Source organism: Mesoplodon densirostris, chromosome 2, assembly GCF_025265405.1.
Source record: "Mesoplodon densirostris isolate mMesDen1 chromosome 2, mMesDen1 primary haplotype, whole genome shotgun sequence".
Classification (NCBI taxonomy): Eukaryota; Metazoa; Chordata; class Mammalia; order Artiodactyla; family Ziphiidae; genus Mesoplodon; species Mesoplodon densirostris.
This window is the reverse complement of record NC_082662.1, coordinates 64,316,445-64,333,229: the sequence shown is the minus strand read 5'-3', so window position 1 is coordinate 64,333,229 and position 16,785 is coordinate 64,316,445. Positions and strand designations below refer to the sequence as shown.

Sequence of the window (16,785 nt, the reverse complement as noted above, 5' to 3'; positions counted from 1 at the left end):
TCTGTTCACCTCAGCCCCGACAAGGAGACTTTTCTAGCAAAGCATCACTCTAGTGCGTATGACAGGAAGGGAAGCATTCTGTCTCCGATGCATCTCTTTTTTCCTCTCAGTTTGCATAATTGTGATATACCTCTTCCTGATTTTTTTTTCGTTTTCTTTCTTTTCTTCCCGCACCCCCCCCCCGCCCCAATTCGTTTCCCCCCTCCCTGCTGCATCCCCAGTCCCCGGGCGGGGTTGCTAAGGAAACGGCCGCTTGGCAACGCGCGCGAGCCCGGGGCCGCCGGCCGCCGCTGCGCCCCGCGCTGCTTCTGCTGAGGGTGCAGCCGCGATTACAGCAGCCGCCGCTGCCGCCGCCGCTCGCCCAGCCTCCGCCGCCGCCGCTCCTCCTCCCTCACTCGCCGGCGCGCTCGCCTTCTCGCTAGATAGTGCGCGAGCTGCCCGAGATTTAGCCACACTCCGGACTCGGCCAAAAGCAACCGAGAGGAGGTGTAGTGTGGTGCCAGGGGGTGGGAGGGGAGGGAGGGAGGGAAAGCAAAGACGAGGAGGAGGGGAGGCAAAAAAGAGAGAAACAACACCCAACAACTAGAGGGGGGTGGGGGGGAAGAAAGAAAAGAAACCCACCCATCCACCAAATTAAAAAAAAAAAATAGAAAGAAAAAAAAAATCCTGTGGCGCGCTGCCTGGTTCCCGGGAAGACTAGCCAGCACCAGGGGGTGGGGGAGTGCGAGCTGAAAGCTGCTGGAGAGTGAGCAGCCCTAGCAGGGATGGACATGATGCTGTTGGTGCAGGGTGCTTGTTGCTCGAACCAGTGGCTGGCGGCGGTGCTCCTCAGCTTGTGCTGCCTGCTACCCTCCTGCCTCCCGGCTGGACAGAGTGTGGACTTCCCCTGGGCTGCTGTGGACAACATGATGGTCAGAAAGGGGGACACGGCGGTGCTTAGGTAGGAAGAACGTCGTGCTTTTTCGTACTTGTCTCAGTCTGTCTTTCTGTCTTTCCACCTTTCTTGCCTTCTTTTTAAACCAAGTAATGATGCTGGTGGTGATCATTATCAAAAGACTACATCTCAGGAAATTCAGTTGCTGATTCTGCCTGGAGCCATGGCCCCTTTACCCCGGGGCAGGTAGCAAGCCAGACTGGTGATTCTAAAGCACTTTGCCGGAACGACAGGTAACCCGGGGATGAGTGAAGTGTGAGGTTTAAGAGGGGCAGGTGCCACTTGGAAACTAAATTCACAAGGTCTGTGTTTTATTGTCATGGGGTACTCTTGGAGAGTCTGACAAGTTTATCAGGTTGTTTCTATTTTACTGCAGCCTAAGCGACTTTTTCAAACTGATGGCTGGCTCCCTGCTCCTATGTATTTTCCCTCTCACTTGGACACTTAGGCTCAATTTCTCCCTTTTCAGTTTTCTTTCTTTTCTCTTACCGCTTTCTCCCTTTTCTTTTCCTCCCTTCGTTTTCTTTTCTTTTTTCCATTTCCCCCCTTCTTCCTTTGCCTCTTTTCATTCCTTTTGTATTTTTCCTCCCTTTTTTCTCCTCATATTTTCTTTTTTATCTCCACCACTCTAATTTCTCACCTCTTATTTAACCCACTTTTCTCCACTCTTTACCTTTCTCCATTCCTCATTTTTCTTCTTCATTAATATCCCTGTTCTGTGACCTCTCTCTCTCTCTCTCTCTCTCTCCCTCTCTCTTTCTCTCTCTCTCTCTCTCTCTCTCTCTTTGACTCACATTCCCCATCTCTTTCCCCATATCGGTTCCCATCCCTGTCAGACACACGTATGTTCCCTCTAACCCTTTCCAGTACCATTTTCTCACCCTCACAAATCTCTCTTTCTTAACCACACTCCCTCACATACTCTGCTTCACATTCTCACACATTCTGGCACTTCCATACTCCCCCTAACAACCACTTTCACATTCAGATTCTCTTCTACTGTCTAAAAGGCACACGCTACTTCACTGTTCCACACACTGTCACTCACACATGTGTACACACAGTCTCTCTCTTTCCTCTCTCTATCCCCTCATCTTTCCCTTTTCCTCCCTTTTCCCATTTTAAGTTTTGCTTTTGCTCACTCTCCCTTCTTCCCTTCTTTTCCCCAAGCTTGAGCATCGAAATGTTTTGTCATTAATGAACATCCATAGGCTAATTTTATCTCTAAACAACACTGCAGATAAGCTTCTAGAAACATTTTTTCTCCTGTGAAAATATAAATTGATAATCTAGATCTAAACAAGGCTAAATGCCCTTATTCCTTCATTTCCCATCGCCCTCCCCATGACACCTCCACCTGACATATATCTCAAATCTCCCTGAAAGATCTTCTTTCTCTCCACTGTGTGGTAGTTGGCTTGTAAGTTCAGATTGCACAAAATCAGTATATGTGGCATGTCTAAGGTGAAACAGTGGGCTATGTTTTATTTGAGTCATGCAATATATTTTAAATTTAATGATCTGGGATCTGGGTGTGGTAAATGATTTACACCTTCTAAAACATGCTTATGAGTCCAAATTCATCTGGAATACTCTTGTAGTTTCTAATATACATTAATAACGTGCTTTTATAATATAAATAATGCTATCTCTACTGTAAACGCAAAATGCCACTGGATGTATACAAAAGTAACAAATGTTTTGTTATAACTTAGTAAAATACCTTTCATTGTTGGCAAAAGAGATGAACTTTTGGTCATACACAGGATATAAATTAAACCTTTGTTTATGTTCTTTATATTAAGTTTGTTTTGGAAGTTTAAACAACAGTAAGGTTGAAGTGCTATCTTTAGAGGTTACAAACACTTATCATTGGAGCAGCAATCTATACGTTTGTAGTAGCATATTGCTTATTTATAATGAGCATTAACACTTTCAATCTAAAGGATTTGATAGACTGCTTGTCTTTTAATGGTATATATTAGGTGTTTTGTTTCTATTAAAATAACTGAACCCATGTTCTGCCTCTAGGAGCACTCATTGCTTCCAATAGTGAAGCTTCTCTGACTAGTGACACCAATATCCTTCCTGGTTTGTTGGTTTGGTGCAGTCCTTGTTTACTTGTGTGCACTGTACCTCATCCATTTATATACCATATCCTGAGTTTTGTCATATCTTAGTTTAGGGAACTTTTGACTTTTAAACTTTTAAAAGAGAATACAACCTCTGTCTCTTCTGAATAATGTTTCTAACCAATTACAATGTTTTTAAAAAATAAACAGAATCTTTTTTTTTTTGTCATATGAAACAAATCCAATCTGCATTACTTTTTACTCAGAGTAATTTGCTTACAGTAATTCTAGAATTCTCTAGGGAGTATCCTATTTTTTATCTTTTTATATTGCCCACAGGTTTTAAACATTTTTAACATGTATATTTATAAGAAATCCTATTTATCTTAAAAAAATGTTAAATTGTGTCAGTTATTTTTCTTGACTCATCTGCAACTGGTATTTACTCTGTTCATAGACCAGTACAGAAGAGCTTAAGGACTAATTGAGTGTAAGTCAGGTGACATACTTTTCATCAAAAGTAATGACACAGAGTTATAGTTTATGTTTTCACTTTGGATACTTGGAATTGTCTTTGATCTAATTATCTAATTCATTAGAAAACAAAACAAACAAAACAAAATCTTCCCTAATACATACACACCCTCACGTCAAAGCACAGAAAGCTAGTACTCAAGAGAACACTTTACTGAATCACATGAGATCATTTATTAAGCTTTACACAATATACTCTATTTTTAATGTAACACATTCCTCAAAGTATCTCTAATAAAAAGCAAATAGTGGCATAAAAGTTATCAAATAACTAAGTGCTAAAGGCCTGAAAGTGCAAACGTGTCAGTCAGTGACTCTGTTGCTTGTGGTTACGTTAATGAAACAGAAGTTTAAAGGTCAAATCATACATTTTTATCTCCTAAATGCCAGTATGTCTGTTTTAGAGAAAAGAATCAAGAAAAGCAAAACTTCCCTTAAGTGGTGTTATCATACAAAAGGGAATTCATTCTGTGATCCACAAACTGTATCTATCTATCATTTTGTAAATCACCTTCTCTATTTGGCTTAAATAGAGGACTTATAATGAAGTTCCATTTATTTCCATTCCATATAATGAAGTTCCATTTATTTCAACATTCTTATCATTTTAACTTTGCCTCTTAAGGTTAGTGAAGCAATATATTAAATGTCAAAATATCCATTATTTCTAATAATGATATTCACTTATAAATCTCTGAAGGATTCACTTAAGGTATTTGGACATTCTTGATAAAGTGTTAATGATGCATCTATTCAATACAATAACTTTGGTACTTCCCTTACCTAAACTTTAAATGAATGCATGGATGTCTAGAGTACATTGTAATTTGCTACCAATACAAATTAATATTTTCATTAACTTAATGAGATACTAGATATTAGATTGCTACCACATTTAATACTTATTGCTATTTTATGCTTAACAGAACTTGTTAATTTGTGTATGGAGAAATTAATTTCTTCTCTAGTCTTCAAATTGCATTTTAAAGTACATGGAAGATCTGAGTTAATGCTTCATGCGGTGACATAGCAAAGAACAGAAGATATACTAGAACCACATTGGTCATGCTTCAGGACACAGTGTTTCTAGACCTAGAAAATCAAGGGGAACATAATTCTGCTCTGGCTCAATACATTAATTTTGGATGACTTTTTTTTTTTTGTAGTTTTGCAGCTACTGTAATGTGAATCAGCCACTTTATTCTTACCTTATTAACAAATACAGTTATGTTAACATGTCCAAAAACGTTTAATATTCTTTGGAGATAATACAAGGAATAGCCTCATTTATATCATCCCAGTTTTTAAAAAGACATGTCATTTTAAAGCTAGTTCTTTCATCTGTTTCTACTTCAACTCATCTACGAATTTTGTACATTTTAAGCTGCCATCCTGATATGAATTCAAAATATCCTATTCTCTGCTTGTCATGCTTTAATCAAAGGAAGGAAGGAGGATTCTTTTCTTAAATGTGATATCTTCTTTAGCAAGGTTGAACACAACTTTGTCATTTTAATGCAATAGATTTGAATGGAAGTTATATGAGATCCTAATAATAATATTGTAATAAGACCAAAGACTTTTGCTTCAAGCATAGAGCATAGAGCACATTTATGCAGAAGATATTTCCATTGGAAATCACAAAACTTTTACAAGTAGATTTATAAATGGATATGACAAGCATTTATTACTTCTCAGCCTATTTGTCCAATACATTTGCCTTTTGATTATGTTAATTAGTTTTGGTTTAAAATGTATGCTATTGGATATAAGAAAGTAAATGATTTATGTATGAGAATGCAGAATTACCAATAACAATAGAGTCGATTATACTGTACTTTTGGAATATCATTGAAGAGTCTCTTCAGTGAGTCTCTTCAAACTCATCTGTTAAGTCATCCCTACACATTGATGCATCACATATTCCAAATGTACTGTTCAACTATATAGACATTTTCAGTTTAGAACATTAAGGCACTATTTAAATACCTACATCCTTATTAAATAGTGTCATTGAACAAATATTTTTAAAATTCTGAGGTTTTTTTTTTCTTCTTTAAAGGAGAAGTGGTAATAGATGGTCATGCTGAGTCATTTTGGAAAAATGCACTCAAAAATATTGAATAAAATGCTACAGTGTTACCTGTAGTGATTTGCAGAGCTCTTCTATTAGCATGACGCATTACATGATACATTAATACACAATCATTCATTATATTAAAGAACAACATAGTATTTTTAAATTTTCTAGATAAATTTATTTTTGTCCAATTTTTTAGTTTAGAAGATCTGATAAGCCCATGTGGTTGTATGTCTTTGAGCACAAGCATGTTAATGAACTACTTATTTTAAATAGATTGGATTTATAATTAAATGGCTCCATGAGATAAGTTAATTCTGAAATACCTGACTTTTGGAATGTTTGGAGAAATGTTCACATCCTGTATGTGACAGTTCTGGGCCTGATTAACCAGATCCAACCTTCATCCTTCTCCTATGCTGTGCTATTGGAGATAGATGATGAAGCTAATCCCCAGGCTGCATTTCCCAGTTGTCCACATCAGCTGTCTTCAGGCTGCGGTTGTCCAATGGAAGGTAGTTTTAGGAGAAGGGAGGATATGATGAGTGAGAGGCCAAGGTGTTTCTCCCCTCCTTCACTGCTTTGGGCAGTGTTCAGCAGTGTCTTCATCTCCCACTGAATAAGCGGCTCTTGGGCTTCTGTATACTGCCTCACCCATTTGTTCTTCCATCCTAAGAGTAGCAGTGGCTTCCTGCTGTTCTAACTTTCGGGCTGTCTTATCATCATGTGTTCTTCTTCTCAACTTTTCCATCCTCTCTGCAATCAATTCCCTGCATTAAATTCCCTCTGTTTTAAATATTCCAAATGGTTTACATTTTGCTGGTAGAACCCTGATTGATACATGGTGAAAAGTAATAGTTTCAGTGATTTTAAATATATTGGGTTGAATTATTGTTTTGCTCATGGTAACATAAATGTTGCTTCCTAGAACTGGATATAGTAGTTGTTTAAGGAGGTAGGCATAGAACCATAACAACACTGGGGCATATTACAAAGAAGAAAAATAGATATTTGGGGTATTGTCCACACCCAGACTATGGTGAGCACAATAAACCAATTGTATAAATATTTAATTAAATATATGATTGAATAATTAATTTCAGAAGAAAAAATATAAAGATGCTATGCATGGGAAAATAAAGTAGTTGAAGAATATAATGTGGCAAGAATCAATAATACCGTTTTTTTTTTTTTTTTTTTTCTCCCCCACTGAGCAAAAGAGAACCAGGGCTAAACTCTGTTTGTGGATATGTGGTCAAAATGCTGAACTAATTCCTACAGTGTTGACTATTGAAATCAATAGGAATTAAAGGCCTTTCTTTTATGTAGCTTAATACCTGAAGAACAAATCAAAGTTTCCAGTTTCTTATGAAGTATATGATCATAACAGTACACATAACCACTGTAGAAATTAGTCTCTCAAGCCATTTGAAACTTTTTATTAGAAATCAGATCACTTTTCTACCATATCCTATTCAAAATGTCATACACTAAGACATTATAGGGCTTCCCTGGTGGCGCAGTGGTTGAGAGTCCGCCTGCCGATGCAGGGGACGCGGGTTTGTGCCCCGGCCCGGGAAGATCCCACGTGCCACGGAGTGGCTGGGCCCGTGAGCCGTGGCCGCTGGGCCTGCGTGTCTGGAGCCTGTGCTCTGCAACGGGAGAGGCCACAACGGTGAGAGGCCCGCGTACCGCAAAAAAAAAAAAAAAAAAAAAAAAAAAGACATTATAGACATCACATCACTAACATGGAAGAGCTCAGGGAAGCTTTATTAGTCGGTATTGTTTGTTTTTACTCTCCCGCTTAACTGAGTATTAGATGATGTGGTGACCTTCCCCTTACATTCTTCAAAATACTTTCTAAAAGATATTTTGTAGATGTCTGGCTCCAATATAAACAAACAGTCACCATAAAGTCCTATTTTTGGTGACTTTCTCCACATTTTTGCAGGAAAGATGGTAATTTAAAACCATAATTAATGCAATGACCATCTCTAAAGAATGCTCAAGAGAGGATTCCTGAGTTGGGAAGGAAGTCATACTTAACTGATTCTTCTCAAAGTTTTGCTGATCCATTATAGATTATCATGGACATTTTCTGTGTATAAGAGAAAATAAAATGTATTGCTCCGTTTTTCCTTGGAACATCATATTACCTGCCTTCTGGCTTTTGTAGAGGAAACTTTAAATTGGACCACAGGCTATTTTGTCAGGCATTTTACGCGTTGCAAGTTCACCAATGGAAACAAACTTCCCAAACTACTAGAGAGTAAAATCTACGATTTTTCTACGCGGGCATAATCATTATCAAATTGGATTTTAATTAGTCCACTGTATCTAAAAGTATGACGATTTACAGATGTTGGAGAAATTTAATAGTAGTAAGAAGTTTTTTGACGTTTTGTTAAAGTACTTTCTGTTAAAGTTCTGTGACTGTTGTTCATCTATTTCTAGGGCTTTAATGTTGAACCTTGCATATATCAGGTCAACATCCACTATATTTTAAATTAATGAATTTTTTAGAAGGATAAGCAAAGGATTAAATGTATTTGTTCCTTGGTTTATTAATTGTTTCAAATTTAATAATATTGTAATATCTTTAATACTATGATAGATCTGTGTTTTTATAGTGATTAAGTATTTTTTATCGAATCCATTTATCAGTGGTCTCTGCCTTAAGTAATTCCTGCAGAAGTCCTAGTGGGTTGAGACACACACATTGGAATCATTCAGTGTCTTTAAATTCAGGACACAATCTACTAGTGGGTCTTGAAGAAAATGTACTGGATACTAAAGCTATTTTTTTTTAAATAAAATATACTAAAATAGGGTAGAAAACATTTTACATAATAAAGGTAAGTATCATTTAATTAAACTTTTATTTTGTGTGTTTCTGTGTGTGTACTGTGTCAAGATTTTATATATATATATATATATATATATATATATATATATTACTGTGGGTTTCAGCAGAAAATGTTTGGAATGCAATGATACAGTTGTAAGATTATTGAGATGTACTTATAGTTTTAAGAAGATCTAAGATTTTAAATTTATATAGGTAGGCTTTTGCTCTTTGCAATTATAATCGACAGATAACAGGAATAGTTCGAAATTGCAAAAATGTCTGTTGTAACTTTCTGATATTTTTTCTGTTTCTACCTCAACTCATGGAGCCTCCTCTTCCTTTCTTCTAAGGCTTCAATTAAATAAAATCAATAAAGATACAGAGGTAGAGAGAATTGGCTATTTGCTTTGAATGAATAACTCTCAATTGTGAAAAGTAGTTACACTCCCCAAGCTAGAGCATACCTTTTGTATCATTCTGTCTCTCAGAGGTAGGTCAACATTACTTTATAAACCACAGGGTATTGATGCTAGCTGATAGAATTTTAAAGTGGTCATGTGGCTTTGATTTATAATGTTGAGGAGGTTATCTATTAGCATTGCAGTTTCTAAGCCATATCAAGTTCTGAATCCTGACAGAGGACCTTTGATGCTCTTAAGCACCCAGCTGGCATGGAATTTGGTCCTTTAATCACTTTCTTTAGGAAAAGGGGAATATAGGAAAGGAGGAATTCGGCAGTGTTGCCAGCATTAAGTGTTGCTCTTTTGAACAGAAGCCAATACATTATACTTTCCAGATAGCTGGTAATTTGTTCAATTTAAGGAAGATGTTTATAATGCTTTTTGGTCCAGAAGTAAATTGCTCTTCACTGAATTTCACTAAGTTGTTTGGACACAGGTCCAGTACCCGTGCTGAAGCTATAAGATAGGGCTGATTTAAAACTATAACTACTGCCATAAAGTATTGAAAGATTTTGGACGATTTAAAGGGCAATGGGAAAAAATGTGTTCTGCTGTCTTCAGAAACCACTTTACTCTCATGCAACTAAAGTAAATTTAGAGATATTAAAAGGATTTAAGAGATATTATGAACATAAGAGCTATAATCAGAAGGCAGAGAGTATTGTTTGTATATTCTCTCCAATAACATCACATACTCTTGTATCAGAATATTAAATGAATAAATCAAAGGGATCATAAAGTTTCCCTAATGTTATAGATATAATATTTCTTATAGAAGATCATACTTAGATATATCTGATTTGTAAATAACCTATTTTCAAATTAATGTCTTGGTACTTGATCAGCTAAATATGGTATCTCTACTACTTAACATATTGCTGGCACATTGTTAGTGCTCAAAATCTGTTTTTATTCCTGTCCTACCCCTAGGGGATATATGTATATGTATAGCTGATTCACTTTGTTATAAAGCAGAAACTAACACACCATTGTAAAGCATTTATACTCCAATAAAACTGTTAAAAAATCTGAATGTTGAATGAAGGAATTGAAGGAAAGAGAGAGGAAAGGAGAGAGGAAGAAAGGGCGGGAAGAAAGTATGTTGCAATATGTGAGTGACTTCTAATCAAAATCTAAAACTTTGGATCACTGGGATACATAAAATTCAGCCCATATTGTACTACATGGAATAATTATAATAAAAAGGAATAAATCTTATTTCATATAATTCATTAAATAATTGGAATAATCTTAAGCCTACATCCTTCCCACGAGGAAGTGATATACATCGTACACACTGAAGTTCTGAAAATGTATTTTACACTCAAGTATATGTCTTCCTTCCATGTTACTAGTCCATTTGTGTTTATTTTAAAAGATAGATAGTAGCATTTTACCTTGGCCTGTAGTTGGATCAGGGGCGAATTTGGGGGAATATGTTCACAAAAAGAAATTATATATAAGTCTTTGTGTAACTGCTCCCCTGTCTTCTTGAGCATATATTATTGATCATTTTTCTGCTCACACACCACTTATATGAAATAATAGGTATAAAGAGTTACTTTTGCTTATGCACAGAGTTTATCTTCTATTGTAATTGTTTAGTTGCACTGAAACCTATGATGCTTTGAGGTGGCTAGGATGGGAGTGAAGAGAGTTTGAATATCTACTGCTCTACTTACTGGCTATGTGTCCTTGAACGAATGCCTTACCTTCTTCACTTCGTACCTCCCTGGCAGAATGACATGGATTATGTGAGATAATGCATGTAAAGTGCTAACATATCATCTGCCATTTAGTAAGCACTACATTTATAGTAGCTAATAATTTTATCTGCTTCTCTTCTGCTAGTCTCAGTCTGAAATTCATTACTTACTGATATATTTATATTTCTCCCCATGTAAATCATTTTACCAATCATTTGTGAAACCACTGTATAATATTCATTGAACATATATTTTTGTTGTGATGTTGTTAAAATAACACTAAGTAAAACCTTGTGATATCAAATGGTGAGCTGAGCCTTGGTTCAATGGAAGACTGCAGGGAAAATTGAGTTTCTCACAGGGCTTGGAAGAAGTACACGGCATACCTCCAGGGGCTGCACGGAGAGGTCAAGGCAGGATGCCTGCAGAGAGAGTGGCAGGACCTGGGGCACATGACTTTATTAGTGTTCCTGGGTGGGGTGCTTTTGGGTGCCCTGGCTAAGGTCAGACTGGTCCATTCAAACCAAAAAGTGTAGGGATCTAAGGGATGCACAAGGGGAAGGCACACGTGGTAGACAGAGGAGAATGTTCCTCACAGGGGCTGCTGGGGAAATGATGTTGGGAGCTTACATTTGCTTGTTAGTCTTCTCACCTTATCTAGGACATGCACTGATCGGAGGGACTAGTGTCAGTTCAAGGTCCCTTTGGCCCACTTGGTGCCAACTTGGTCACACAAAGTGGATGCCCAGGAAGGAATAGAATAGAGTAGTTTAGCTAAATTTTGACATTTTATATTTTATATTTTAAAGATTCTATTTAATGGGCATACTTGTATTTGTTGTTGTTGTTGAGCCCAACAAGCAAGTGAGAGGACTCCAAATCTGGAAGTAGAAACACACCAAAAGGGGTTTTATCTAATAGGGCGCAGACCCAGAGAACTCAGTAGCAGTGAAACCTCAAATTTTATTCTTAACAAACTGATGGTGATTTGATTCACTTACCAGAAGTAAGAGATCATTGTAATTGGATGTTCACATGAAACATCAAAGACAGAAGAAAAAAATGAAAAGAGACAGAAGAGAAGAAATAAGAGAGATTAGAAAGTACAATGAGATGGCAGTGGAGGAGATAGATTAACATTTGTGACAGAGTTTAGAATGGCAGAGGTGATAACTGGTGACGACATTGGACTTGTTGATAAGAGGGTTAAAATTTTAAAAAACGGCTATATATTCTGGATAAGGTAGCAAATAATTATTCAGGGTTAGAGATGCCCTTATGGTTTCTTAAGGCATCTATATGTTATGCTGAAGGTAGTGCAGTTCAGAAGTAGTCTGTATGGGCAAGAACTTTCTGTCTATATTGCTATTTTTATCTACAGACAATATATTCAATAGAATATCAGAAAATATGAATGCTTGCTCTAATACTGAACATTTGCCAAATGCACAGCAGAATGATTTAAGTTTATAATCATGACAGAGCCATCAACATCATGATTCAGATTCAACTAACACATATTAAGTACTGACTATATATGACATACTTTCACAACAATATGCAATGAGGTATTGCTTTTCCAGTTTTATAGTCAAGTAAATTCAAGCTTGAAAAAGTAATGTAACTTGCCCCATGTGGAATAGGTAGTGGCTGAGCTAAAATTCAAATCTAGGTACTTTTACTCCAAGCTCTGTGACTTTATTATCTTGCATTTCTCCCTAAGAAAAGATCAAAATAATTGATAAATTTATTGCTTACTACACTATTAAACATTATTAAGCACAAGCTGCATTTTAGTTACTAAGTTGATAATGATTAAAAAAGTCAAGAAAACATGTCATGGATTTGATGAAAAATGTGAAATTATTTTAAATGAGAGTAAGTACTTAGAATACATTACATAGTCATAAGTATTTACTAGTTGGAAAATAATGAATTCTTAAAACTATAAATATTCTAGAAAAAAAAGAAACCCTCTCATCTCAAAATGATTTTATCCCTAATGATTACAAGCTACTGATAATACGAGAAAAGAAAATGAACAGCTTTTGAATGTCCTTTATAGTTAGGCATTATACATTGGTTACTTCCTCGAAACCTTGAAACAACCTACAGTTTTTCTCCTTTGTAAGCGGAGAAACAAACTCATAGAAGATGAAGATGAATATCTTTCTGAGCCTTAATACAGCTTGTTAATGGCATAACCAGGGGTTGATTCTAGGCCTATGAGTCTCCAAAGCCCTTGTTCATTTTTTTTTTTAAGCCATAATATTTCTTGGAGCTTTTTGTATACTGTAGTCCTTAACAGAAAGGAAAAGAAGCCATTACTTGCTATTGTATTCCAAGTCCCCAAGTTAATCTTTTGAATGCTAATTCTGGTGTAACTGAACAGCTGAATCAAGTTGAATTAGAACCACCCTTTGAAAAGGGTTAGGCAACCTAGAGTGTTGAACACTGTTATTTCCCAAAATATATGGGAAGATCAAAAAAAAAAAATCAGGGACCTATAAAAGATGCTTTTATTCCAATTTCATTAAACATGGCAGTAATATGTTGAGTCTTATGTTTAATTTCAGTTAATCAATAAAATGAAACATTAGAATTAGACAATTTTCCTTTTTCTGATAGCTGGTAGCAGTATGCAGATTTTAGAGCATAATTGAATGAAAACTTGTTTTTATCTGATCCTGTATAATTTAAGAATTTTCTTAAATGTGTTACATATCCACTTTCTGTAGATTTTATGTGTGCACCCAAGAGGAGAGTATACTTCATGACGACTTGTCATTTGGTTACCCAAGACTTTCCCAATATAAAGTCGTGTTTTTGTCTCATATCATTCAAGAACATTTTCAGCCCTCTATAACCCAATTCTAACTCTTCCCTCTCTGAATTCCTACACCTTTCCATTTTATTTTGTTTATTTTATCAATTTCACATTACAGTATATTGTTATCTATTTTGACTTTGCAAAAGACTGTAACAGCCATTGTCTTATATAATAGTCACTCACTTCTATTGTTGCAAATTCTTCAAGAACTTTGTATTTTGCTATTTGTATAGAATATGTTTACTAAATTGTGAGATACTTGAATTGATTTTTTATTTTCCTTTCGTCTTTCAGGAATTTGTTTTGTATTTTTCGTATTCATTTTGTAGTTTTTTTCTGTAGAAACATGTTCTTCCAGGCATTCATTCACCAATTTTTCAACATGTACTTATTTATTTATTTTAAAATTTATTTAATTTTATTTATTTTTGGCTGCATTGGGTCTTCGTTGCTGCACGCAGGCTTTTCTCTAGCTGTAGCTTTTCTCTAGAGTGGAGGCTATTCTTCGTTGTGGTGCATGGGCTTATTGCTGTGGCTTTTGTTGCAGAGCATGGGCTCTAGGCACACAGGGTTCAGTAATTGTGGCTCACGGGCTCTAGAGCATGGGCTCAGTAGTTGTGTTGCACAGGCTTAGTTGCTCAGCAGCACGTGGGATCTCCCCAGACCAGGGCTTAAACCCATGTCCCCTGTGTTGGCAGGCAGATTCTTAACCACTGAGCCACCAGGGAAACCCAACATATGTTTATTGAGTGTCTGTCATATACTAGACACTTTCTATGAGTTTGAGATACAGTGATATAAGAGATAAGGTCTCATCTATTGAATTTATGTTCTAGTTCAACCTGTGTCTTTAAACAGTGTTGTGTAGAAAACTTATATTTGACTTTTTATTTCACCAGCTATTAGCTCGGTGGTCACAGGCAAGTTATGTGGGTTTTATGAGACTCAGTTTTCTTGTCTGTAAAATAGAAATACTTATAGCTATTCCTATACTTTTCTAAATCCTACTAATAATGCATGTGAATGTATTCACAGTATTCAGTATTTCAGCACATAGTTCGTGCTCAATGTCAGTGTCTTTTCTTTCTCTCTTTCCCACCCTTGCTTTAATATTATAGATGTAATTTACAGCCAGGACTATGTAGTTAAAGGAATTGTTACATGTTATATTGTGCTTCCTGTGTTTCTGTTTGTTACCTAATATCATCTAAGGCTCACTTACTTTTAGTTCAAGGCAGCTCTGTGGTACCTTGAAAAAGTAGAGTTAATCTGAACATATGATGACATCATTCATCTTATTTCTATTTCTTGGAATCATTTTTTTCTTCATCTGAGTTGCTTTGCCTTTGTACTGTCCTCTCTTTTCTACTTTTGTACATGGATTTTCCCCTAAATTTATTGTTAGTTTTTGATGTATTCTGAATTTCCATGAAGAATATATTTTCTTCCTGATAGTTGCTTCTGTTTGCATCTAAACCTTCTTGTCATCATTATATGTTTCTTCTAAAATCCCACACTTTTCTCAATGTACTTACATTATCATTTTTCTTGGTTGGAAGGGTAATTTATAAGGAACAGTTTGTAATTATCACCTGTTCCTCTATTTGATCAACAGAGCAAACAATATTTGAAATTATTCTGCCAATAATCCTTCATTGAAATAGTACTTCCATGCTTTAGTCACTTCATTTTATGAATTAATTTGACCTTCTACTCCCAATAGAAAGTATAACACTTCTCTCTAATTTCAATAATTGATGAGCTGATTTTCTGACTTCCTGGGCATTCTAAAAAAATCTCATCATATTTGACATGTATAATCCTTGATTTCTGGCAGACAATATTTAAACTTTTCTATATCACCTAGCTTCAAGTAGCATACAATTTGCATGGTTTTATATGGGGAAATCACTGAAATGTAAATTATTGTTAATTTTCTTCATTTACATTAAAATCTCTATTCACCTCTCTTCTCCTATACAAGAATACTGTGCTTTTTCAAATTCCTTCTAAATCTTTCAATATCTTCATCATTTTTCTACTTCCAGCTACCTATACATAGGCTTTTAGGTTGGGCCCTTTTTAAGAAAGCATCATATTTCTTTGAATCATTAAAAAAATTTGGATCAGAAAACTGATTAAGATTAGTTACCTCTCTATAAAGTGGGTTAATGATAGTATCCAACCTATAGGTTATGAGAATTAAATGAGATAAGGTTTGCATATGGTATAAAATAAACAATAAATTTTAGCTATAATGATTTTTATAAATATCATTAACAGTAGACCGTCATTAATAATTTAGGGGATTAGCTGACAGCAGCCAAAATCAAGATCCTCCGGTAATATGTTTACTTCTATACACTGTAGGATACTTTAGTGACTTATTTCATTAATTATTCTTTATTTCAGATAGGTCTTCTTGATATTGCCCCATCTTTTGTGGGACTTTCTTCTACTCAACAGGTGATTTTCCAAAATGGCTTTTCAGTAATTTCCAAGTTCTATTCATTTTCTAAATGTAGCTCAATGATAATTTTTTTCATGGACTCTTTATTAATTGCTCAGAATTTAAGAGGTGAACGAAAAATTTAAACACATGGGGGTATATATATCCCCAAATTTATATACACAAATATATACATACATGTACATATTTAAAAATTTATTTATTTCACACTTCTGTAAGCCCAAATAATTACCTTGCATTATTGCTGGACTGAACAAAATATGTTTGGTGAACATAAGCAGCTCCTTCCTTGTAGTTTAGTTATTTATATACATGTTTTATAAGATATCTCTACCCGACTCTAGGCCTTGAGAAGGAAGAATTGTTACCTTAATTGCCCTTGTATCCCCTGGGACCTTTAACGTCTTGGTGATTAGAAAAATATTTGTGGAAATAAGTAAATGAATCTACAAAAGACTAGTTTCTCACAATAGAGTCTTTTACATTGTGAAGTATCTATTTATGAGATACAGATATATTTTTAATTTGTGAATTTATTATAGTTTGCTGTTAATTAACATTTTATACACAAGTCCCTCTTGGAGTAGAGGTTGAGGTGAATATGTATCCACATCTCTATTCCTTAGTGTTCATTTTAGTGTTATACAGATCACTTGCCAGAAATTTTATGAGACAGGGGGGCATGTTTGCCTTGTAAATATTACTGTCATACTCCCGAAAATATTAATATCAATAACATTATAATGATACATTAACATGGATGGGAAATAGTCACACCAAAGATCATTTCAGGAATTAATCAGTGTGTTGTTATTATTTTTATAAGTAACACTACTTAAAAATAAGAATT

The 16,785-nt window shown here is 35.5% G+C and overlaps 1 protein-coding gene across 1 annotated transcript in view; it reads left to right on the top strand.

Annotated features, from left to right (window-relative positions):
- Positions 1 to 764: 764 nt before the first annotated feature.
- NEGR1 (neuronal growth regulator 1) overlaps positions 765 to 16,785 on the top strand; it is a 920,677-nt gene continuing 904,656 nt past the window's right edge. The window contains exon 1 of the mRNA XM_060084535.1: positions 765 to 940. Within this exon, the coding sequence (XP_059940518.1) occupies positions 765 to 940 (176 nt within the window). The remainder of the gene's footprint in view (positions 941 to 16,785) is intronic.